Genomic DNA, 23,694 nt, shown 5'->3' on the forward strand with positions numbered 1-23,694 from the left:
CACACACACAGCTTATATAAATAAAAAAGTATGTAGGCACACACACACACACACTGTTTATTCATGCACGAGAAGACAAACAACATTACCCGTATACCCATAAACAAACACACTCACAAGATGTGGAAGGGTGTATGGTTGAAAGTGTGTGATTGTATACTCTGTGTGTGTGTGTGTAGATGTGACTCCAGGAAGGCCAGGCAGAGGTCCAGACTCTGAGAGGTCAGACCAAGGATCCCACCACACCAGCTCCTCTAGTATCTACCAGAACTGTGCCCTGGAGGTGAGTCTATCATACTTTATATATACAGTTGAAGTCAGAAGTTTACATATACCTTAGCCAAATACATTTAAACTCAGTTTTTCACAATTTCTGACATTTAATCCAAGTAAGAATTCCCTGTTTTAGGTCAGTTAGGATTACCACTTTATTTTAAGAATGTGAAATGTCAGAATAATAGTAGATAGAATGATTTATTTCAGCTTTTATTTATTTCATCACATTCCCAGTGGGTATACACTCAATTAGTATTTGGTAGCATTGCCTTTAAATTGTTTAACTTGGGTCAAATGTTTCGGGTAGCCTTCCACAAGCTTCCTACAGTAAGTTGGGTGAATTTTGGCCCATTCCTCCTGACAGAGCTGGTGTAACTGAGTCAGGTTTGTAGGCCTTCTTGCTTGCACACGCTTTTTCAGTTCTGCCCACACACTTTCTATGGGATTGAGGTCAGGGCTTTGTGATGGCTACTCCAATACCTTGACTTTGTTGTCCTTAAGCCATTTTGCCACAACTTTGGAAGTATGCTTGGGGTCATTGTCCATTTGGAAGACCCATTTGCGACCAAGCTTTAACTTCCTGACTGATGTCTTGAGATGTTGCTTCAATATATCCACATAATTTTCCTGCCTCATGATGCCATCTATTTTGTGAAGTGCACCAGTCCCTCCTGCAGCAAAGCACCCCCACAACATGATGCTGCCACCCCCGTGCTTCGCGGTTGGGATGGTGTTCTTCGGCTTGCAAGCCTCCCCCTTTTTCCTCCTAACATAACGATTGTCATTATGGCCAAACAGTTCTATTTTTGTTTCATCAGACCAGAGGACATTTCTCCAAAAAGTTCGATCTTTGTCCCCATGTGCGGTTGCAAACCGTAGTCTGGCTTTTTTATGACGGTTTTGGAGCAGTGGCTTCTTCCTTGCTGAGCGGCCTTTCAGGTTATGTCGATATAGGACTCGTTTTACTGTACCTGTTTCCTCCATCTTCACAAGGTCCTTTGCTGTTGTTCTGGGATTGATTTTCACTGTTCGCACCAAAGTACGTTCATCTCTAGGAGACAGAACGTGTCTCCTTCCTGAGCGGTATGACTGCTGCGTGGTCCCATGGTGTTTATACTTAGATGTCCTAACCGACTTGCCAAAACTATAGTTTATTAACAAGAAATTTGTGGAGTGGTTGAAAAACAAGTTTTAATGACTCCAACCTAAGTGGGTGTAAACTTCTGACTTCAACTGTAAGTGGCTACCGTACTCAATATATGGTCTCACAAAGACTGAGTACATACAGTGCATTCAGAAAGTATTCAGACCCCTTTTTCTACCTTTTCTTACGTTACAGCTTTATTCTAAAATTGATATCAAAAAAAAATCCCCATATCAATTTACACACAATACCCCATAATGACAAAGCAAAAACAGGTTTTTAGAAATGTTTGCAAATATATACAAAAATAAAATAACTGAAATATCATATTTAAATAAGTTTTCAGATCCTTTACACAGTACTTTGTTGAAGCACCTTTAACAGCAATTACAGCCTCAAGTCTTCTTGGGTATGACGCTACAAGTTTGGTACACCTGTCTTTGGGGAGTTTCTCCCATTCTTCTCTGCAGATCCTCTCAAGCTCTGTCAGGTTGGATGGGGAGCGTCACTGCACAGCTATTTTCAGGCCTCTCCAGAGATGTTCAATCAGGTGCAAGTCTGGGCTCTGGCTGGGCCACTCAAGGACATTCAGAGACTTGTCCCAAAGCCACTCCTGCTTTGTTGGCTGTGTGCTTAGGGTCGTTGTCTTGTTGGAAGGTGAACATTCGCCCACAGTCTGTGGTCCGGAGCTTTCTGGAGCAGTTTTTCATCAAGGATCTCTCTGAACTTTTTTCCATTCATCTTTCCCTCAATCCTAACTAGTTGCCCAGTCCCTGCTGCAGAAAAACATCCCCACAGCATGGTATTACCACCACCATGCTTCACCGTAGGGATGGTGCCAGGTTTCCTCCAGACGTGACGCTTGGCATTCAGGCCAAAGAGTTCAATGTTGGTTCCATCAGACCAGAGAATCTTGTTTCTCATGGTCTGAGAGTCCTTTAGGTGACTTTTTGCAAACTCCAAGCAGGCTGTCATGTGCCTTTTACTGAGGAGTGGCTTCCGTCTGGCCACTCTACAATAAAGGTCTGATTGGTGGAGCGCTGCAGAGATGGTTGTCTTTCTGGAAGGTTCTCCCATCTTCACAGAGGAACTCTGGAGCCCTAACCAAGGCCCTTCTCCTCCAATTGCTCAGTTTGGCCGGGTGGCCAGCTCTAGGAAGTGTTGGTGGTTCCAAACTTCTTTCATTTAAGAATGATGGTGGCCACTGTGTACTTGGGGACCTTCAATGCTGCAGAAATGTTTTGGTACCCTTCCCCAGATCTGTGCCTTGACACAATCCTGTCTCGGAGCTCTATGGACAATTCCTTCGACCTTATGGCTTGGTTTTTGCTCTGACATGCACTGTCAACTGTGGGACCTTATATAGACAGGTGTGTGCCTTTCCAAATCATGTCTATCAATTGAATTTACCACAGGTGGACTCCAAGTTGTAGAAACATCTCAAGGATGATCAATGGAAACAGGAAACATCTGAGCTCAATTTTTAATACATTTGACAAAATTTCTAAAAACCTGTTTTCACTTTGTCATTATGGGGTATTGTGTGTAGATTAATGAGGAAAAATTTATTTTAGAATAAGGCTGTAATGTAACAAAATGTGGAAAAAGTGAAGGGTTCTGAATACTTTCCGAATAGTATTGTATGCTGTAGTAATCTGGCAGTTCATACGTACAGAGCTAGAGGCTCATAATGGACTGTGACCTCTTTCTATCCGTAACTGATAAGAGTTTGTTACTTAGCCAGGTAGCTTCAAGTAGCCTATGCCAGGTGCATCTGTAATCTTTCTCTCTCTCTCTCTTTCTCTCTCTTTCTCTCTCTCTCTCTTTCTCTCTCTGTCTGTCTGTCTGTCTGTCTGTCTGTCTGTCTCTCTGTCTGTCTGTCTGTCTCTCTGTCTGTCTCTCTGTCTGTCTCTCTGTCTGTCTCTCTGTCTGTCTCTCTGTCCGTCTCTCTGTCTGTCTCTAGGTGCTGATGTCCAGCTGCTCCCAGTGTCGATCCTGTGAGTGTCTGGTGTACGATGAGGAGATCATGGCGGGCTGGACGGCAGACGATTCCAACCTCAACACCACCTGTCCCTTCTGCCGCACCGCCTTCCTGCCCCTGCTCCACGTCGAGTTCCACGACCTGCGCACCACCACAGCGTGGGTGTTTGTCTGTCTGGGCCTTGAAGTATACACTTGTATAATAGTGTATTCAATAAAACAGGATGAGAGATTTTCTATGCTAATGTTTAAATTATACTTACTAGTTCATGAAGAACTCACTAAATTGACTTTTGTTGTGAGACACGGTACTATTCAAATAAATCTGTTTACATGTACAAAACCAGACAATTAAGCACACTTACGGAAACGGCTACATAAGAAGATGCGGGGGCTTTGACATGGGCATTAAATACATTTTAACCTGCTACAATTGGACATACTTCATTATCTTCGTCTAAGTCATTCAAATGTTCTATGTGGCTGGATGTGTGTGCTCTTCCCTTGTTTCATTGTGTGTGATCTCACCTACAGGTTCTACCTGAACCCCAGCGCATCAGGAGACAGTATCCACAGCACCAGCCACCAGGCCACAGCTACAGGCTCCACCGAGAACAAGGTAGGGGCTGCAGTGGACACCCCGAGCCCGGGCCTCATCAGCTTCCCAGAATCTGAGGACCCAGGAGAGGCCCCGGCCAGCCAGACTGCCACGCACAAGAGGTCGGTTCACAGAAGTGCCTGTCTCAAAAACGCATTTAATATTCTGTCACCATCGTTATTACCTTTATCCTTCATCTGATTTGGTGCCTTCTATTCAGTAAATTAAAGAGTTAGCGTGTACCCTAATGATGCTAATGTGTAGCTAAGCGAACTTGTTCATCTGTCAATTGAACTGTAAGAACTGAAAAATCACAAGCTGAAAACTTGACGTGGCTCACTCTTGCGTTACATTTTTCTGTTGTTAAAGATCCTCTGTCTTTGCCCTCTCCTGTCTCTGTCCGTCCGTCAGTTTGATACCGGAGCCGGCTCAATCGGATCCCCTGGGCCTGCTAGAGCACCAGGCAGGGAAGAGGGGGACGTCTCTGACACGCAGCAACAGTGTGGGCGGGCCTCTACAGAGCCTGGTTGCCCAGAGAGAACCAGGACACAGCGTCTCCACCACCAGCCTGCCTTGCAGCCTGATAGAGATGGTGAGTGTCCTTAAAATGTCCTCGCAATCCTTCCCACTCAGCGCACCAGGGCTTGAGTCAATTCAATTTCAGGTCAGTAAATTCAGGATATGAAATTTAAATCAATTCAACGCTTATGAATCGAAAATGAATTATTGTTTTCTCTATGTGGACTTTAATTGAAATAGAATTTACTCTGAAACTGCAGCACATGTACAGGCCATGCGTTTCTATTCTATTGAGAAAGTGAAGAGGTTGTTTACACACACTGCTGTCAAACCACATTTGTCAATATCCAGAAATAAAATGACTTGGGATACATAATCAGTGGTCACTGTCCAGTGGAATAGGTGTTTCACTGTGTGTATGTAGGTGGGAGGCAACAAAGGTTCTATTTATGTGGATGGTCAGGAGTTATGCAACTGACTAAAGCGCTGTGTGTGTGTGTGTGTGTGTGTGTGTGTGTGGTTCTCAGGATGGCCTGGGACAGAAGCGGCCCAACCCAATGCCGGTGTCTGTGCCCTACCTCAGCCCCCTGGTCCTCCGCAAAGAACTAGAGACCCTACTGGAGAACGAGGGAGACCAAGTAACACACATTTAACAGATCTAAGAATATTTTCAGAAAGAAGCAACATTACAGGACAGCAAAATGGGGCCCATAGATTCTCACATGTAGTATGACTTACAGTATGTGGCATTTTTACATTTAAGTCATTTAGCAGACACTCTTATCCAGAGCGACTTACAAATTGGTGCATTCACCTTATGATATCCAGTGGAACAACCACTTTACAATAGTGCATCTAAATCTTTTAGGGGGGGGGGGGGGTTAAAAGGATTACTTTATCCTATCCTAGGTATTCCTTAAAGAGGTGGGGTTTCAGGTGTCTCCATTTCAGGTGTCTCCATTGATGTTGAAGGGCCCCTGTGTTTTTAAAAATGTCATAAATGTAGCTAGCTGTTGTATGTGTCCCTTGATGTTCTGGTCATTTGTCGCCCTCGCTGTTGCTGCTTCCATTTTTATTTTTATTTAACCGTTAACCCAGTGTCTTTACAGATTTGAACATTAAGCTGTAGTATCACTTAACAAGCACAGTTTAATTTGTTTTCTCCATCAGGTCATCTACACCCACAAGTTCCTGAGCCAGCACCCCATCATATTCTGGAACCTGGTGTTTTATTTCCAGCGCCTGGATCTGCCCAGCTACCTGCCTGGCCTCATCCTCACCTCAGAACACTGTAACAATGGAGTACAGGTACATAACCATGCAGAGCTCACACACGCTACTCATCTATACAAATATTCACACACAGCTTACAAACAGTGCTCTCTACTCGTGATCACCTCAGAGCGATCAGCCACTGTTTTTAAACAAAAATATTTTTTAATTTAACTAGACAAGTCCGTTAAGAACAAATTCTTATTTACAATGGCCATCTACCGGGGAACAGTGGGTTAACTGCCTTGTTCAGGGGAAGAACGACAGATTTTTACCTTGTCAGCTCGGGGATTTGATCCAGCAACCTTTCGGTAACTGGCCCAACGCGCTAACCACTAGGCTACCTGCCGCACCTGTTAAAGGTCATGAACTATCAAAATCAGGTTTTTCATTAATGATGACATTTGAAGGGAACCAGATCAAAGAATGATGACCAAAGTATGAAAAATGACTGTTGCTTCTACGTTGATGTAACAGTGTAGGTTCCGTCCCTCTCTTCGCCCCAACCTGGGCTCGAACCAGGGACCCTTGCACACATCACCAACTGACACCCACACAGCATCGTTACCTATCGCGTCACAAAAGCCACGGCCCTTGCAACGCAAGGGGAACAACCACTTCAGGTCTCAGAGCGAGTGACGTCACTGATTGAAACGCTATTAGCGCGCACCACCGCTAACTAACTAGCCATTTCACATCGGTTACACTCACCCCCCTTTTGACCTCCTCCTTTTCCGCAGCGACCAATGATCCGGGTCACGGCACCAATGTAACAGTGTAGGTTCCGTCCCTCTCTTCGCCCCAACCTGGGCTCGAACCAGGGACCCTTGCACACATCAACAACTGACACCCACAAAGCATCGTTACCCATCGCGCCACAAAAGCCGCGGCCCTTGCAACGCAAGGGGAACAACCACTTCAGGTCTCAGAGCGAGTGACGTCACTGATTGAAACGCTATTAGCGCGCACCACTGCTAACTAACTAGCCATTTCACATCGGTTACATTGATAACGTTTGATCATAAAGTTACTGGTCTCCTCCCCCATGTCAAACACGTGGATTCATTATTAAGGGGACAAGGTGACATCACCTTAACTCTCTTTTTAATACAGCAATGGTATCATGCTATTCTTTTACCTAATTTAAATCTGTACCACCTTGTAACCAACATGGGAGAAGACATGGTGGTTTATAGCTAGCTAGATAGCTACTCTACTGGTGCCAAAATTTGACGGTAGGGTGTCAGCAAAAATAATGTATAGTTTACCCTATTCATCTATGGCAAAGACACATATGTTTCCCCTTTCATCCGTGTCTGGTGTTAGCTAGTTACTGACTAGCTAGGTTTTCATCTGGGTCTGGTGTTAGCTAGTTACTGACTAGCTAGGTTTTCATCTGGGTCTGGTGTTAGCTAGTTACTGACTAGCTAGGTTTTCATCTGGGTCTGGTGTTAGCTAGTTACTGACTAGCTAGGTTTTCATCCGGGTCTGGTGTTAGCTAGTTACTGACTAACTAGGTTTTCAGCCAGCATGGAACAAAAGGGGGGGATCGTTCAAAACTCTGATGCAGTTGTCATGTCAACACAGCCATGAGAGAGAGAGTACTTTTCAGAATGACTGTTCAGGACCTTTAAAGCAGTGCAACAGTAACTGTGTGTGTGTATTTTCCATTCACTATGTCCACAGCTCCCCCAGACATCCCTGTCTCAAGACAGTAAACAAGTGTATGTTCAGCTGCTGTGGGACAACATCAATTTGCACCAGGAACCTGGGGATCCCCTCTACCAGAGCTGGAGGACCCTGAGTGACTACACACTCTCTCACACATACATAGCTCTCATGCATCTAATCGAGCAATCATCCTCTGAGCATTGAGCAGTCTGGCTGTGTCTGTCTGTATTGCCTTTTTAACATGCATGTCCTGCTCATATTTGTTAATGGAACACATTTTGAGATAACAGCTAATGAAAAGAGCCATATACATAAAACCAATTATTCTAATGTACTGAATAGTGACTGAGTACTGAACCATCTCTGTTTCCCAGTGGAGAAGAAGGGCACCCTGGCCCCCACGGACTACCAGGAGACACGGACCATCTTGAACAGCATCGTCCGCAGCATCCAGACCAACGACGTCTACGGCCCCATCAACCTGCTTCTCCGGGAGGTCAAGAGGAACCCAGAGGTCAAACGCCAAAGGTTAGTCCTCTAAAGCTTATATGTGGGGGTGATACATTTGATTTGTGAGCTAATGCACTGAGCTAATGTCAAGGTTTGGTGTGAACTGATCTATTTATTGGTCTCTTATCAGGGGAATCTATAGGGAGATCCTCTTCCTGGCGCTGGTGGCATTGGGACGGGAGAACATTGACGTCGGTGAGTGAACTACATGACACAACCAGTCTTTTTTAAACCAAGACTTGGATTTAGGTAATTCCAATCATCCAGTGTCTTGTTCTGATGGCTATAGTTACCACAACTACTATGTGCTTTTCTATCCTGAGTTTGATGAGCTAAATGATTGTTTTTTTTCTCCCTTGTCTCCCCAACAGAGGCTTTTGACCGTGAATACCGCCTGGCCTTTGATGAGCTGAGCCCAGAGCAGCTCAAGGCCCTGCACAAGATCGACCGGCCACCCAACACCAACATCCAGTGGTGCCTGAAGTGCTTCGGTGCTCCAGTCATCTGATTTGGCCACTGCTGCCATCTGCTGGACGGTCTGAGGACCTCACTCACACTGGAGAGAAGCAGACAAGAGAAAGGGGGAAAGGAATTTGATGGGTGAGGGTGTAAGGGAGAATTTTGTACAGAGAATTTTTGCACCTTCATATCGCCCAAAGATGGTACTTTTTATCTCGGAAGTCCCTTTTGTTGTTGTTTCTGCTTCTTGCAGCTTTTCCCGCGGGCAACTCATTGTTATTTATGTAAATACTCTGGAAGGTCAGGAAAAGAGAGCCTTGTTTATAAAATGGTGTGTTTCTTTACCGATGGTGTGGTGAGAATGAATGTCGCTTGTACAGTGTTAGTTAGTCCCTTTCATGATCGAGTATGCGTGTCTCTCACTGCCCAGTCCTGAGTGGCCTTGCTCCATCTCTGTCCTATAGCCCCAGGGTCTGGCCCTAGAACCACTTTGTAGTATTCTAGTAGACGATTTACCCATGGACAGAATACTGATCGTCACTGTCATTGATGTGCACTTTTAGAAACGGTAGCTTTACCAGTCCGTTGGTTGTCTTTTTTGTACATATTTTTCTACATGGGGGATGCCGATAATGATTTCTACAGATTCAGTCTTCACTAATGTTATTGTGGGTGTTTGTCTTGGAATGCAATTCATTTTTGAGAAGTAGATTTCTCTCGTTTTCTGTGTAAATAAGTGTTGGAGATCAGTTCGAGAACATTCCAGAACCCTGCAAACGTGTCTTAAAAGAAAAGCCTGAACTAAATGTTTTATTCTTACAACATAGACATCCCAATGGGAGAGAAAAGGAATCCGTCGCAGCGTACTCAACCTAGAATGTTTCAGGTTTAGCCACCAGCCATTTTGGGGCTAAAAATTAAACGTAACCATGAATAGGAAGGGAACTGAGATGCCAAACTACTGAAGTGCAGCTCTTTCCTTCTCGCTCCATGCCTTGAGCAAAAGACGAGAGCCGTTCTGTCACAGGGAAAGAAACCATGGTAAGTTACTGCGGTGCCTCAGTACAAGACAGTCAGTCCAACCTGTAATGTTTTTAACTGCAAAAATACAGTTCAACTATTATGGTAATATATGCTTTCATGTGATTAAAAATCTGCTTGTGTACATGCTTGGGTTACTCCATAATATATAGACAGTATATCTGACTGACATAGAAATAGCCCTCCCTTTGAAAGCTTAACCATCATGAAGCATTGTAGTTAAGGAAAATACTGTTTGCTTTGGATAAGCTAGCTTTTTACGGTTTCCATATTAGTGTGGTCTGCCTTAATTCATTTTGTCCCATCTCTTGTTTTCCTTTTATTGTGAATGGAATTTTGACATTGAACAGCGGAAGAGACTTTACACAGCACATAAAGGGCTCATTCAAACCATTGTGGTATAGTGTATTTAAACAGGAGAAATATGCACAGGGCCTGTAGGAGTGAGTGCTGACCTAGGATCAGGTCTACATAATCTTTATTATTTGAAAGGCAAAACTTATCCTAGCTCAGCACTCCTACTCTAAGAATACGAACCCAGATGACATTACATAAAGTATCACAACTCACTGCTTAGATTATTATGTGATTTAACCCCAATAGGGATCATCTGTTCCAACATCTTCCAGGTCAAACTTTACCACCCATTTCTTTACAAAACAGAAAATGTGATGACAAAATCTAAAACCTCCATCCAACAGTTTATTATTATAACATATGGACTACAGAACATGTATCAAGCCAATCACAGTGGTGTTATACATTTGATAACTAAGTTCTTATATCGAAGCGATTCCATCATATGACATTTGAGCATTTCCTGTTGGCTAAAAGCTTATGATGTGTTCGTCAGCGGATGTACAGAAAATACTGTACTATACAAAATGGTTCAATCAGCCGTCCTGTGGAATGCATGTGAATGTCTATACACTATTGTACTGCAATAAATGAGTTGTGACCTGATTCAAAACAAAACCTGCCAGTAGTGATGCATTTTTATACAGTAGTCAAAGCATGGGTTTGGGGACAATTACTCTTCAACATTGCATTAAGGGAGTACTTTTTGCCATCACAACACAATTCTGGAAAAGTTCCTGAAGAATGAATGATTTAAAATAGTTAAATGCATTTTGGCTTCACATGTTGAGGATTATCATCATAGCTCTCTTACAGCAATCGCTCAATAAAATATAAAGTACAAGATCATAAACTGTATCGGAATATTTAACATATTACTCAGTTCCCTCTGTGGTCTGCCAATAATAGAGAAACGCATCTTACAAGTTCTTCTACTCCGCCTGGCACAGGATGCTATTCTATTTTGCAAAGGGACACTGACGTGCCATTAGCCCAAACCCTAAAGGCTGGATAGACAGGCTCAGAGAACTTTGTGTGGAATGTATGAAGATGGGTCAATGTGCTACAGGAGACACTGTAAAAGGACAGAGTGCCAGCTGCCCAGTCCAGATACAGTCCCAGTTTGTTGCAGTGGACAGAGGGGACAGGTATGACAGTGTTCGCCATATTGTGCCAGGCCATGTATTGGTCATCAGCACAACACAGACTCCAGGACTTGTCATTGTGTCCGAGGAGGAGGTCGTAGTGCCTTCCTCTCCTGCTGATCTCTTTGTATGCTACTCCTATATAAGTTGAATACTTGTTCCCCTCCACCTCCACCTCCCAGTAACAGCGTCCAGTCAGGCCCTCTGTGCATAACACCTGTGCAGGGCGCTCAAACCTGTCTGGGTGATCAGGATATGGTTGCATTTCTCCTCGGGTGACTCTTCTCTCAGACAGAGAGAGCTCTCTGTGTGCCGTGTTTTGGTCCAGTGTCAGCTCACGGGCATCTAATAGGAATGACAGACGAGAAACAAAAAAATACAAATATTTCTATTCATATCCATTTAAATGATATATACTGATAAAATATAAACATGCCACAATTAACGTTTTTACTGAGTTACAGTTCATATAAGGAAATCAGTCAATTGAAATAAATTCATTAGGCCTTAATCTATGGATTTCACATGTGGGCCTGAGAGGTCATAGGTCCACGCCAGGCCCAATGAATTAGAATTAGTTTTTCCCCCACGAAAGGGCTTTATCACAGACAGAAATGCTCCTCAGTTTCATCAGCTGTCTGGTGGCTGGTCTCAGGTGATACCACAGATGAACAAGCCGGATGTGGAAGTCCTGGACTGCTGTGTTTACACATTGGACGTACTGCCAAATTCTCTAAAACGATATTGGAAGCAGCTTATGGTAGAGAACTTAGTATTAAACGCTCTGGTGGACATTCCTACAGTCAGCATGCCAATTGCACGCTCCCTAAAAACTGGATGTCTGTGGCATTGTGTTTGTGTGGCAAAACTGCACATTTTATTGCCCTTTTATTGTCCCCAGCATAAGGTGCACCTGTGTAATGATCATGTTTAATCAGCTTCTTGATATGGTACACCTGACAGGTGGATGTATTATCTTGGCAAAGGATAAATGCTCACTAATGGGGAGGTAAACAAATTTGTGCACCAAATTTGAGAGAAATAAGCTTTTTGTGCCTATGGAACATTTCTGGGATTTTTTTTATTTCAGCTCGTGAAACATGGGACCAACACTTTACATGTTGCGTTTATATTTGTTTTCAGAATTTAGGTTTATTAATCAGAACATTCTTGACTTACAGTTCTTCAGGCCAGCTTTTAACCAGCATTCTGCATCATGTTCAACACTAAAGAAGAAGCAGAAGATTAGATAGTGTTTGAGTGATATACACAATCTACAGTCCCTTCATAGCCATAGCGTGCCTGTGTGCAGAAAGGCCACACAATTGTCACACTGACAGCATAGATAAGTTATAATGGTTTCTACATTTGTAGTTACCAGATGGTCTATGTTTCCTACCTGAGTTTCCCAAGATTATAGAGTGGGTCCTCTAGTAAAGTAGAGAGCAGTTTCACTCCTGGCTCTCCTGGGTTGTTGTAGCTCAGATCCAGTTCTTTCAGGCATGAGGGGTTTGACTTCAGAGCAGAGGCCAGAGAAGCACAGCCTTCCATCGTGACTCCACAGAATGGCAACCTGCAGTGCAAAGATTTCCGTATTGCGGAACATCCACGTTAGCTCGATTTGAAATGTAAAGGCAATGATCCCACGTTCGCGGAGACCGCATTTACAGTAAATGATGCATATGTCGGCGCAATCGGAAATTACCGTTACATTTTAACGAGGATCTTCCTCTATACTTCTGTGTTACAAACTGAATCCAGACCTTACTCTAGACATGGACTCACTTATATGGCAAGTTAATTTTCTCAAGAATCACAAACTCTTTGACCCCAATGTCCTACTTTATATATACTATTTTATTCGGTTATGAGAGAGCAATACTTAATCAGAGTAGTTGTCGTTCAAGGTTTTTTCGAGTAGGCTACTTTTGAGGGGAAACCTATTACCTCAGTGTCTCCAGTTTACATTGTGGATTCTTCAGTCCAACAGAGAGCAGCTTCACTCCTGAATCCTGCAGGTCATTGTCGCTCAGATCCAGCTCTCTCAGCTGTGAGGAGTTTGAGCTGAGAGCTGAAGCCAATGCTTCACAGCATTTCTCTGTGAGATTGCATCCATTCAACCTTAAGAAAATGTTGAAATACAGCATAGTCAAGAGCTGACCAGTATGAACACATAAGTCAATGCATTTATAGTGTATTGTTTTTGTTTGTAAAATAGGCAAAGTATTCAAGTTCTTACATAGCCTTTCTAGAGGCTTTGACCACTGGCAGCAGCCTCCGAAGACCTTCCTCTGATCTGGAGTATTTCTTCAGGTCAAACACATCCAGCTCCTCTTCTGAAGTCAACAACACAAAGACAAGGGCTGACCACTGTGCAGGTGATAGTCTCTCAGAAGCCAAACTTCCTGAGCTCAGGGAGCTTTGGATCTCCTCCACTAGGGAATGGTCATTCAGCTCAATCAGACAGTGGAACAGGTTAATGCATCTCTCTGGAGAAAGGTTTTCTCTGATTTTCTCCTTGATGTACTTGGCTGTCTCCTTGTTGGATTGTGGCCTGATATTGGTCTGCGTCAATAAACCTTGCAGGAGAATCTGATTGGACTCCTGTGAGAGACCAAGTAGGAAGCGAAGGAATAGATCCAGGTGTCCGTTCTTGCTTTGTAAGGCCTTATCCACTGTACTCTTGTGGAGGATGCTTGTTGGCATGTGGGTGAGCAGTGGTTTCTTTGAACTGGGAGGTTCTTCTACCATCAGATTGTCACTGTTGTTGCTGAAGATGAGAAAAACATACAAAGCAGCAAGAAACTCCTGAATGCTCAGATGCACAAAGCAGTACACCTTCTTTTGGTACAATCCAAACTCTTCTCTGAAGATCTGTGTGCACACTCCTGAGTATTCTAAGGCTTCTTTGACATCAATGCCACACTCTCTCAGGTCTTCCTCATAGAAAATCAGATTGCCTTTTTCCAGTTGTTGAAAAGCCAGCTTTCCAAGTGACAGGATGGTTTTCTCATTCCTTTGCTGATTCATCTCATGTTCTCCATGGTACTTCAGGTCCATCTGTTTAGTCAGGAACGTCAGGAAGTGTGTGTACATTTCAGTTTGAGTCTTTGGCATTTCTCGTTTCTTTGCTTCAGACAAAATGTTATCCAGAACTGTCCCTGAAATCCAACAGAAGATGGGTATGTGGCACATAATGTGGAGGCTCCTAGATTTCTTCAGGTGCGTGATGATTTTGCCAGCCAGGTTCTCGTCACAGAATTTTTTCTTGAAGTACTCCTCCTTCTGTGGGTCATCAAACCCTCGTACTTCCGTCACCTGCTCAACACACGTAGGGGGGATGCGGTTGGCTGCTGCTGGTCGGGAGGTTATCCAGAGTTGAGCTGAGGGAAGCATATTCCCCATGATGAGGTTGGTCAGCAGCACATCCACTGAGGTTGACTCTGTGACATCACAGCAGTTCTTATTGTTCTGGAAGTCTAGAGGAAGTCGACACTCATCCAGACCGTCAAAGATAAACATGACTTTGTATTTGTCATAGTTGGAGATGCCTGATGTTTTGGTTTCCAACAAGAAGTATTGAAGAAGTTCCATCAAGCTGTACTTCTCCTCCATCAAATTCAGCTCACGGAATGGCAGTGGAATTATGAGTTGAATATCTTGATTTGCTTTTCCTTCAGCCCAGTCCAGAATGAACTTCTGCACAGAGATTGTTTTTCCAATGCCAGCAATTCCCTTTGTCAGCACAGTTCTGATCGGTTTGTCTTGTCCAGGTAAGAGTTTGAAAATGTCATTGCATTTGATTGGTATATCTTGTGTTGCTCGTCTCCTGGATGCTATCTCAATCTGTCTCACCTCATGTTCATTATTGACCTCTCCACTTCTACCCTCTGTGATGTACAGCTCTGTGTATATGTTACTGAGAAGAGTTGGGTTCCCCTGCTTAGCTATTCCCTCAAATACATATTGGCTTCTTTTCTTCAGATTGGCTTTTTGTTTCCTTTGGCACACTGCTAGCTCACCTAAAAAAACTAATAACCCAGAAAATAACGTTATTAATCTGACATTAAATCTATGTGAGAATGGTTCTTTATCACTTTTTATGAATTTTGTATGACTCCTTTACACAGATAGTATCAGATAATTTAATTAATATATTTTGGTCGTTCCACTAAGTAAGTAAGAGGGTAACATGAATAATTAAAAAGTGAAGACAGTGAGGTCTTACTTTTTTCCAGTGAGCTAGCAAGTTCTTCTTGGTTCATCTTCCTCAGCATGTGCAGTGTGATCTTCAGAGCCCCCTCTCTGGCGCTGCTGTCCTGCTTCTCAGAATCTGTTCCTACCACTTCCTCATACTTCTCCAGACTCAGAAGCTTATTAAACCTATTCAACTCAGTCTTCATAAAAGTATTGACATTGTCTTCAAGCAACTGAAATACACAAAGTAAATTAACATTTACAGATGTGACCTTGATAAAAAAATAAAGATTGTGTCACAAACTGAATAGCAGCATGAATAACAGCAATGACAGCATACCTTGAATATGGAGGACAGGTCCATGTCATTATTCTGGGCAGACTGTTCACTGTCATTCTCTGATTCTGATATATTCTGCTGATCTCTGTGAACAAAACAGAAGATAACATCAACTTGCCTTCACTATGAAAAGGTAGTGATAGTTCAAAAAAGGTGCAAAAAGTTCTTACTCTTGGTCAGAAGAGATGGCTTCTTTTCTGAACATAATTGTCCTGTCTATCGATTGGTCACTTTTGAAAGACACAATGCTTGGTGCAGGTAACTCTGGTCTCTTCTGCTGGACTCTGTCAAAAGGGCACAGTGAGTGATTAAACCTACATTAAAAGTAAACTATTTTTTTAGGTTGATTAAACCATCAGATTCAGTTTCCTTTTGTAACACTAACTAGGTTCCATCCAATTGGCGACAGATTTTCATGCAAATATTCTAAAGAATTGAAGAAAAAAAAAATATATATATATATATATATCCCACCAGGTGGGAAGGTGTTTCCATCAAACTGACTTTGCTGTGAGTGATGATAAAAGCACTTATGCGCTTAAGTTTTCATGTACAGAACGAAATAAAGTACGTTTAGTCCCAGCTAGCACATTTGGTTCTTTGGAAGTTGTGGGAATTTACGTTTTTGGTTTCCCTTTGGTTCTGGGAACGAAGCCATAAGTTTCCTGACTGGTACAGCAAAAACTTTTATAAACGTTCTGAGAAAGGAGGTGAAAATATTGCACGTTCTAAGAACGGAAATGTTTACGTTGCAGGGAGGTTCTGAGAATGTTTTACTATGGTTCCCTGAAAGTTTTCCTGGGAGGTTTTATTAACGTTCTGCGAAAGGAAATAAGTTATTTGGAGATTTTTTAATAACTTCCACTAAATGTTTCAATAAGACTTTTAACCCAATGAGTCGCACTGTCACGCTGGCGTGATTTAGAGTTCTATCCCCTTTTAAACATCATGTTTGAGCTACAGACTTCTGGGTTGTACCATTGGATTCATCTATACATCTTTCTTCAACCATTAGTCTGTGTGATTGAAGTTAACAGCGCCTGTTAATGTTACACATTTTGCCAAGTGTCAGACATTTTTTTTTGTTTTATATACTGAACAAAAAAATAAATGCAATATGTAAAGTGATCCCCAAACTTTTCTGTACACACAAAAAGCTTATTTCTCTCAGATTTTGTGTACAAATTTGTTTACATCCCTGTTAATGAGCATTTTTTTTATTTTTCTGAGATAATCCATCCACCTGACAGGTGTGGCATATCAAGAAGCTGATTAAACAGCATGATCATTACACAGGTGCACCTTGTGCGAGAGACAATAAAATACACTCTAAAATGTGCAGTTTTGTCACAACACAATGCCACAGATGTCTCAAGTTTTGAGGGAGTGTCCAATTGGCATGCTGACTGCAGGAATATCAAGGAATTTAATGTTAATTTCTCTATCAATTACTGTGTAAGTCAGTGGAAGGGGGTGAGAACCATGAGTCTCCTAAGTTTTGTACTGAAGTCAATGTACCCAGAGGAGGATGGAAGCTAGCTGTCCTCCAGCTACACCATGGTGCTGCCCTACAGAGTGCTGTTGAGGCTTTTGCAAAATAGTGTGTTTTAATCAATTACTTTGTAACGTGATTATATTTAGTATAGTTTACATTTAAAATTGTTATGAAATTCACTGAGGAGGATGGTCCTCCCCTTCCTCTGAGGAGCCTCCACTGGTTACAGTTCAAATAAGGAAATCAGACAATTTAAATAAATTCATTAGGCCCTAATCTATGGATTTCACATGACTGGGAATACAGATATGCATCTGTTGGTCACATATACCTTAAAAAAAAGGTATGGATCAGAAAACCAGTCAGTATCTGTTGTGACCAGCATTTGTCTCATGCAGCGCAACACATCTCCTTCACATAGAGTTGAACAGGCTGTTGACTGTCGCCTGTGGAATGTTGTCCCACTCGTCTTCAATGGCTGTGCAAAGTTGCTGGAATTTGGCAGGAACTGGAACATGCTGTCGGCATCTCGATCCAGAACATGCAAAACATGCTCAATGGGTGACATGTCTGGAGAGTATGCAGGCCATGGAAGAACAGAGGTGTTCAGCTTCCAAAAAGTGTGTACAGATCCTTGCGACATTGGGCCGTACATTACCATGCTGAAACATGAAGTCATGGCGGCGGATGAATGGCCAAAAATGGGCCTCAGTATCTCTGTGTTGTTATATGTGTCGAACTGCTTTGCTTTATCTTGGCCAGGTTGCATTTGTAAATGAGAACTTTTTCTCAGCTTGCCTACCTGGTTAAATAAAGGTGAAATAAAAATTAAAAAATAAATAAATCTCTGTGCATTCAAATTGCCATCGATAATTGTCCGTTGCATTGCAATTGCGTTCATTGTCTGTAGCTTATGCCTGCCCATACCATAAACCCACCGCCACCATGGGGCACTCTGTTCACAACATTGACACCATCAAACCACTCACCCACATAACGCCATACACGCTGTCTGCCATCTGCCCGGTACAGATGAAACCGGGATTTATCCGTGAAGAGCACACTTCTCCAGCAAGCCACTGAAGGTGAACATTGACCACTGAAGTCAGGTCAAGACCCTGGTGAGGACGACGACGAGAAATTTGTGCAGAAATTCTTAAATCGTGCAAACCCAGTTTCATCAGCTGTCTGGGTGGCTGGTCTCAGACGATCCCACAAGTGAAGAAGCTGGATGTAGAAGTCCTGGGCTTGCGTGGTTACACGCGGTCTGTGTTTGTGAGGCCGGTTGGACGTACTGTAAAATTCTCTAAAACGACATTGGAGGCAGCTGTGCTTCCCGACTACAAAGGGAAGCACAGCCGCGAGCTGCCCAGTGACACGAGCCTACCAGACGAGCTAAATTACTTCTATGCTTGCTTTGAGGCAAGTAACACTGAAACATGCATGAGAGCATCAGCTGTTCCGGACGACTGTGAGTAAGACCTTTAAACAGGTCAACATTCACAAGGCCGCAGGGGCAGACAGATTACCAGGACGCAAACTGCAAGCATGCGCTGACCAACTGGCAAGTGTCTTTACTGACATTGTCCCTGACTGAGTCTGTAATACCAACATGTTTCAAGCAGACCACCATAGTCCCTGTGCTCAAGAACACTAAGGTGACCTGCCTAAATGATTACCGACCCGAAGCACTCACGTCTGCAGCCATGAAGTGCTTTGAAAGGCTAGTCATCGCTCACATCAACACCATTATCCCAGAAACCTTAGATCCACTCCAATTTGCATACCGCTCGAACAGATGATGCAATCTCTATTGCACTCCACACTTCCCTTTCCCACCTGGACAAAAGGAACACCTATGTGAGAATGGTATTCATTGACTACAGCTCAGCGTTCAACATCATAGTGCCCTCAAAGCTCATCACTAAGCTAAGGATCCTGGGACTAAACACCTCCCTCTGCAACTAGATCCTGGACTTCGATGGGCCGCGCCCAGGTGGTAAGGGTATGTAACAACACATCCGCCATGCTGATCCTCAAAACGGGGGCCGTGCTCAGTCTCCTCCTGTACTCCCTGTTCACTCATGACTGCATGGCCAGGCACGACTCCAACACCATCATTAAGTTTGCCGATGACACACAGACAACGATGAGACAGCCTATATGGAGGAGGTCAGAGACCTGGCCGTGTGGTGCCAGGACAACAACCTCTCCCTCAACATGATCAAGTCAATGTAGATTATTGTGGTCTACAGGAAAAGGAGGACAGAGTACACGACCATTCTCATCGATGGGGCTGTTGTGGAGCAGATTGAGAGCTTCTAGTTCCTTGGTGTCCACATCACCAACCAACTAGAATGGTCCAAACACACCAAGACAGTTGTGAAGAGGGCATGACAAAGCCTATTCCCCCTTAGGAGACTGAAAAGATTTGGTATGGGTCCTCAGATCCTCAAAAAGTTATACAGCTGCACCATCGAGAGCATCCTGACTGGTTGAATCACTGCCTGGTATGGCAACTGCTCGGCTTCCGACCCCAAGGCACTACAGAGGGTAGTGCATACATTTACATTTAAGTCATTTAGCAGACGCTCTTATCCAGAGCGACTTACAAATTGGTATATGCATACGGCTCAGTACATCACTGTGGCCAAGCTTCCTGCCATCCAGGACCTCTATACCAGGCGGTGTCAGAGGAAGGCCCTAGGAATTGTCAAAGACTCCAGCCACCCTAGTCATAGACTGTCCTCTCTGCTACCGCACGTCAAGTGGTACCGGAGCGCCAAGTCTAGGTCCATAAGACTTCTTAATAGCTTCTACCCCCAAGCCATGAGACTCCTAAACAGCTAATCAAATGGCTACACAGACTATTTGCATTGCCCCCCCCCTTACGCTGCTGCTACTCTCTGTTTATTATCTATGCATAGTCACTTTAATAACTCTACCTACATGTACAGTTGAAGTCGGAAGTTTACATACACCTTAGCCAAATACATTTAAACTCCGTTCACAATTCCTGACATTTAATCCTAGTAAAAATTCCCTGTCTTAGGTCAGTTAGGATCACCACTTTATTTTAAGAATGTGAAATGTCAGAATAATAGTAGAGCGAATGATTTATTTCAGCTTTTATTTCTTTCATCACATTCCCAGTGGGTCAGAAGTTTACATACACTCAATTAGTATTCAGTAGCATTGCCTTTAAATTGTTTAACTTGGGTCAAATGTTTCAGGTAGCCTTCCACAAGCTTCCCACAACAAGTTGGGTGAATTTTGGCCTATTCCTCCTGACAGAGCTGGTGTAACTGAGTCAGGTCTGTAGGCCTCCTTGCTCGCGCACGCATTTTCAGTTCTGCCCATAAATGTTCTATAGGAATGAGGTCAGGGCTTTGTGATGGCCACTCCAATACCTTGACTTTGTTGTCCTTAAGCCATTTTGCCACAACTTTGGAAGTATGCTTGGGGTCACTGTCCATTTGGAAGACCCATTTGCGACCAAGCTTTAACATCCTGATTGATGTCTTGAGATGTTGCTTCAATATATCCACATACTTTTCCTCCCTCATGATGCCATCTAATTTGTGAAGTGCACCAGTCCCTCCTGCAGCAAAGCACCCCCACAACATGATGCTGCCACCCACGTGCTTCACGGTTGGGATGGTGTTCTTTGGCTTGCAAGCCTCCCCCTTTTTCCTCCAAACATAACGATGGTCATTATGGCCAAACAGTTCTATTTTTGTTTCATCAGACCAGAGGACATTTCTCCAAAAAGTACGATCTTTGTCCCCATGTGCAGTTGCAAACTGTAGTCTAGATTTTATATGGCGGTTTTGGAGCAGTGGCTTCTTCCTTGCTGAGCGGCCTTTCAGGTTATGTCGATATAGGACTCGTTTTACTGTGGATATAGATACTTTTATCCCCGCTTCCTCCATCTTCACAAGTTCCTTTGCTGTTGTTCTGGGATTGATTTGCAATGTTCGCACCAAAGTAAGTTCATCTCTAGGAGACAGAACTCGTCTCCTTCCTGAGCGGTATGACGGCTGTGTGGTCCCATGGTGTTTATACTTGCGTACTATTGTTTGTACAGATGAGCGTGGTACCTTCAGGCATTTGGAAATTGCTCCCAAGGATGAACCAGACTTGTGGAGTCTACAATTATTTTTCTGAGGTCTTGGCTGATTTCTTTTGATTTTCCCATGATGTCAAGCAAAGAGGCACTGAGTTTGAAGGTAGGCCTTGAAATACATCCACAGGTACACCTCCAATTGACTCAAATGATGTCAATTAGCCTATCAGAAGCTTCTAAAGCCATGACATAATTTTCTGGAATTTTCCAAGCTGTTTAAAGGCACAGTCAATTTAGTGTATCATCTTCTGACCCACTGGAATTGTGATACAGTGAATTATAAGTGAAATAATCTGTCTGTAAACAATTGTTGGAAAAAATTACTTGTGTCATGCACACAGTAGATGTCCTAACCGACTTGCCAAAACTATAGTTTGTTAAAAAGAATTTGTGGAGTGGTTGAAAAACGAGTTTTAAATGACTCCAACCTAAGACTTCAACTGTATATATTGCCTCAACTAACCGGTTCCCCCGCATATTTACTCTGTACCTGCCACGCCCTGACCAGGTGAACTCGGGTATATTGGGTCAGGGTGTGTCATGTTAGGTATTTTTCCTTGGTTTGTGTTTTGTTTACGTTTTAGCCTTGTGTAGGCTCTAGGTGGGTAATTCTATGTTGGGTTCTGTCGATTCTCAATCAGAGACAGCTGTCGCTAATTGTCTCTGATTGGGATCACATTTAAGTTGCTGTTTTACCCACGCTGTTTGTGGGGTGTTGTCTCTTTGTCCGAGCAGTTAACGTATCGGCATCTTTTCTTGTTTTGGTGTACGTGTTTATTCCAGTGTGTTGAATAAACATGTGTTCGCTCCCAGCTGCGCTTTGGTCCGCTTCCTCATTACCTGACGCCGAACGTTACAGTACCGGTACCCCCTGTACATAGCCTCACTTGTTATTTTGTTACTTATTTTGTTATTGTTACTGCTGCTCTTTAGTTGTTACTGCTATTTAAACATTTTATTTAACACTTATTTTTTCTTAGAACTGCATTGTTGGTTAAGGTCTTGTAAGTAAGCATTTTACTTTAACGTCTACACCTGTTGTATTCGGCGCATGTGAAAAATACAATTGGATTTGATTTTGAATTATTACAACTTCCAGAGGACATCCTCCAACCTACCAGAGCTCTTGCAGCATGAACTGACATGACAATCAAAGGATCAGAAAATGAATCCAGTACCCTTAAGCATAAGCTACAGCTAGCTAACACTGCAGTGTATAAAATGTGGTGAGTAGTTGACTCAGAGGAAGACAGTAGTTAATTTATTCCAAAATGAAGGAGAAGCAAGAGAGAAAGTGTCATTTTTTTCACTTTCACTTACTTTGCTAGAAAATTCAGCAGGCTAGTTTAGCCTACTGAATCATCCTGCTCAGACAAAGGGACGTTATGTTAGCTTGCTGGCTATGACTGTGTTTAGCGGTTTGGCTTGGAAAGGTTTTTTCGCCCGGTCACATACAGCTGATGTGTTGTGCGTTGAAGTCCACAAGTGAAGGACAAGGTGAGAGGAGGAGAGCGCATAGATGCAAGAAGGAATAACAACGTGGCTGCTATGAAAGTGTTTACTCTTGATCAGATTCATTCTGCTGATTCTGTTGAAAAAGGTTTATTAAACGGAAGCAAATGGAACAAAACGGGAATAAACATACCTGAATTTCTCCAATAGAAACTCTCGTTTGCAACTGTTGTACTAATGATTACACCCTATATCAACTAGATGCAGGCACATTTGTCTCTCGACCTGTGTGCACCTACGCTGTAAACTGTCATTCATAGGCCAGGTTTTATCAACCTCATGTGTATAGGGAAAATATGAGTATCATGTTGTGGCCTAAACCTATTGCTGTTATATTGAACTAGGTGAATAAAATATGAATGACAGTCATCCAATATGCTGTAATAGAAATAAGGCCATGCTCATAAAAAAGAAAATCGCCCCCCCTTAAATGGCACTGACGGCAACTGACTGTAGAATTGTTGAAATTGTTGCACGTTGCGTTAATATTTTTATTCAGTGTAAACATTGATTTAAGAATATAACTATATATAAACGGGGCTGGCGAGTTAATTCACTTATGACTATAAATCCCTCATAAGCATAGTTCAACTGTCACACCTGTCAGAACCCAAAATATAAGAGCGCAGTCGGCCACCAATTACTTCCTGTTCTACAACATTATCAACAATGACATGAACGTATTCTTATGTATGCAACTAACGTTATTACCTCCCCTGCAGTGTAAAGTTAATACATTTCTGCCCAGAACTCAAAATTCTTCCTTTGCTACTTTTCTTTTTTTTTTACCCACTCACACATTTACGCACACACCCTATTTCTTACCGGTTTAATTCATCCTTCCCCTCTTCTGCTTGACACTCCATTTTTTTCATCTGATGGTAGGAGTTATGCGTTTTGATTTTAATGTACCCAAAACCTTTTCACGTGTAAGTTCCAAATATATCTAACCGTCGCCCCATCGTGAGTATTTATATTTTTTGTTATGTCAGAATACACTCACTGTTCCAAAATGTTACGCAACAGGACAGTTTACGCCTTGGTCACACCCA

General features: G+C 42.9%; 2 protein-coding genes across 3 annotated transcripts in view; one reads left to right on the forward strand and one right to left on the reverse strand.

Moving 5' to 3' along the window:
• LOC115194208 (DENN domain-containing protein 4C) overlaps nt 1-10,445 on the forward strand; it is an 81,221-nt gene extending 70,776 nt beyond the window's left edge. For both annotated transcript variants that reach the window (XM_029753684.1, XM_029753686.1), the window contains 10 exons: nt 180-283; nt 3,384-3,559; nt 3,935-4,120; nt 4,410-4,590; nt 5,045-5,155; nt 5,688-5,825; nt 7,476-7,593; nt 7,835-7,988; nt 8,101-8,165; nt 8,342-10,445. In XM_029753684.1, the coding sequence (XP_029609544.1) occupies nt 180-283; nt 3,384-3,559; nt 3,935-4,120; nt 4,410-4,590; nt 5,045-5,155; nt 5,688-5,825; nt 7,476-7,593; nt 7,835-7,988; nt 8,101-8,165; nt 8,342-8,478 (1,370 nt within the window). In that variant the 3' untranslated portion in view covers nt 8,479-10,445. The remainder of the gene's footprint in view (nt 1-179; nt 284-3,383; nt 3,560-3,934; nt 4,121-4,409; nt 4,591-5,044; nt 5,156-5,687; nt 5,826-7,475; nt 7,594-7,834; nt 7,989-8,100; nt 8,166-8,341) is intronic.
• On the reverse strand, nt 10,153-23,691 carry LOC115194209 (NLR family CARD domain-containing protein 3-like). The gene is made up of 9 exons (XM_029753687.1): nt 23,468-23,691; nt 15,680-15,793; nt 15,510-15,594; nt 15,201-15,402; nt 13,212-15,003; nt 12,920-13,093; nt 12,372-12,545; nt 12,152-12,198; nt 10,153-11,317 (listed from the first exon to the last, which is right to left on the reverse strand). The coding sequence occupies exons 1-9, from the start codon at nt 23,515-23,517 to the stop codon at nt 10,782-10,784; spliced, it is 3,174 nt and encodes a 1,057-aa protein (XP_029609547.1). The 5' UTR covers nt 23,518-23,691; the 3' UTR covers nt 10,153-10,781.
• Nucleotides 23,692-23,694: the final 3 nt, after the last annotated feature.

The sequence above is a fragment of the Salmo trutta genome, chromosome 5 (assembly GCF_901001165.1).
Source record: "Salmo trutta chromosome 5, fSalTru1.1, whole genome shotgun sequence".
Lineage (NCBI taxonomy): Eukaryota > Metazoa > Chordata > Actinopteri > Salmoniformes > Salmonidae > Salmo > Salmo trutta.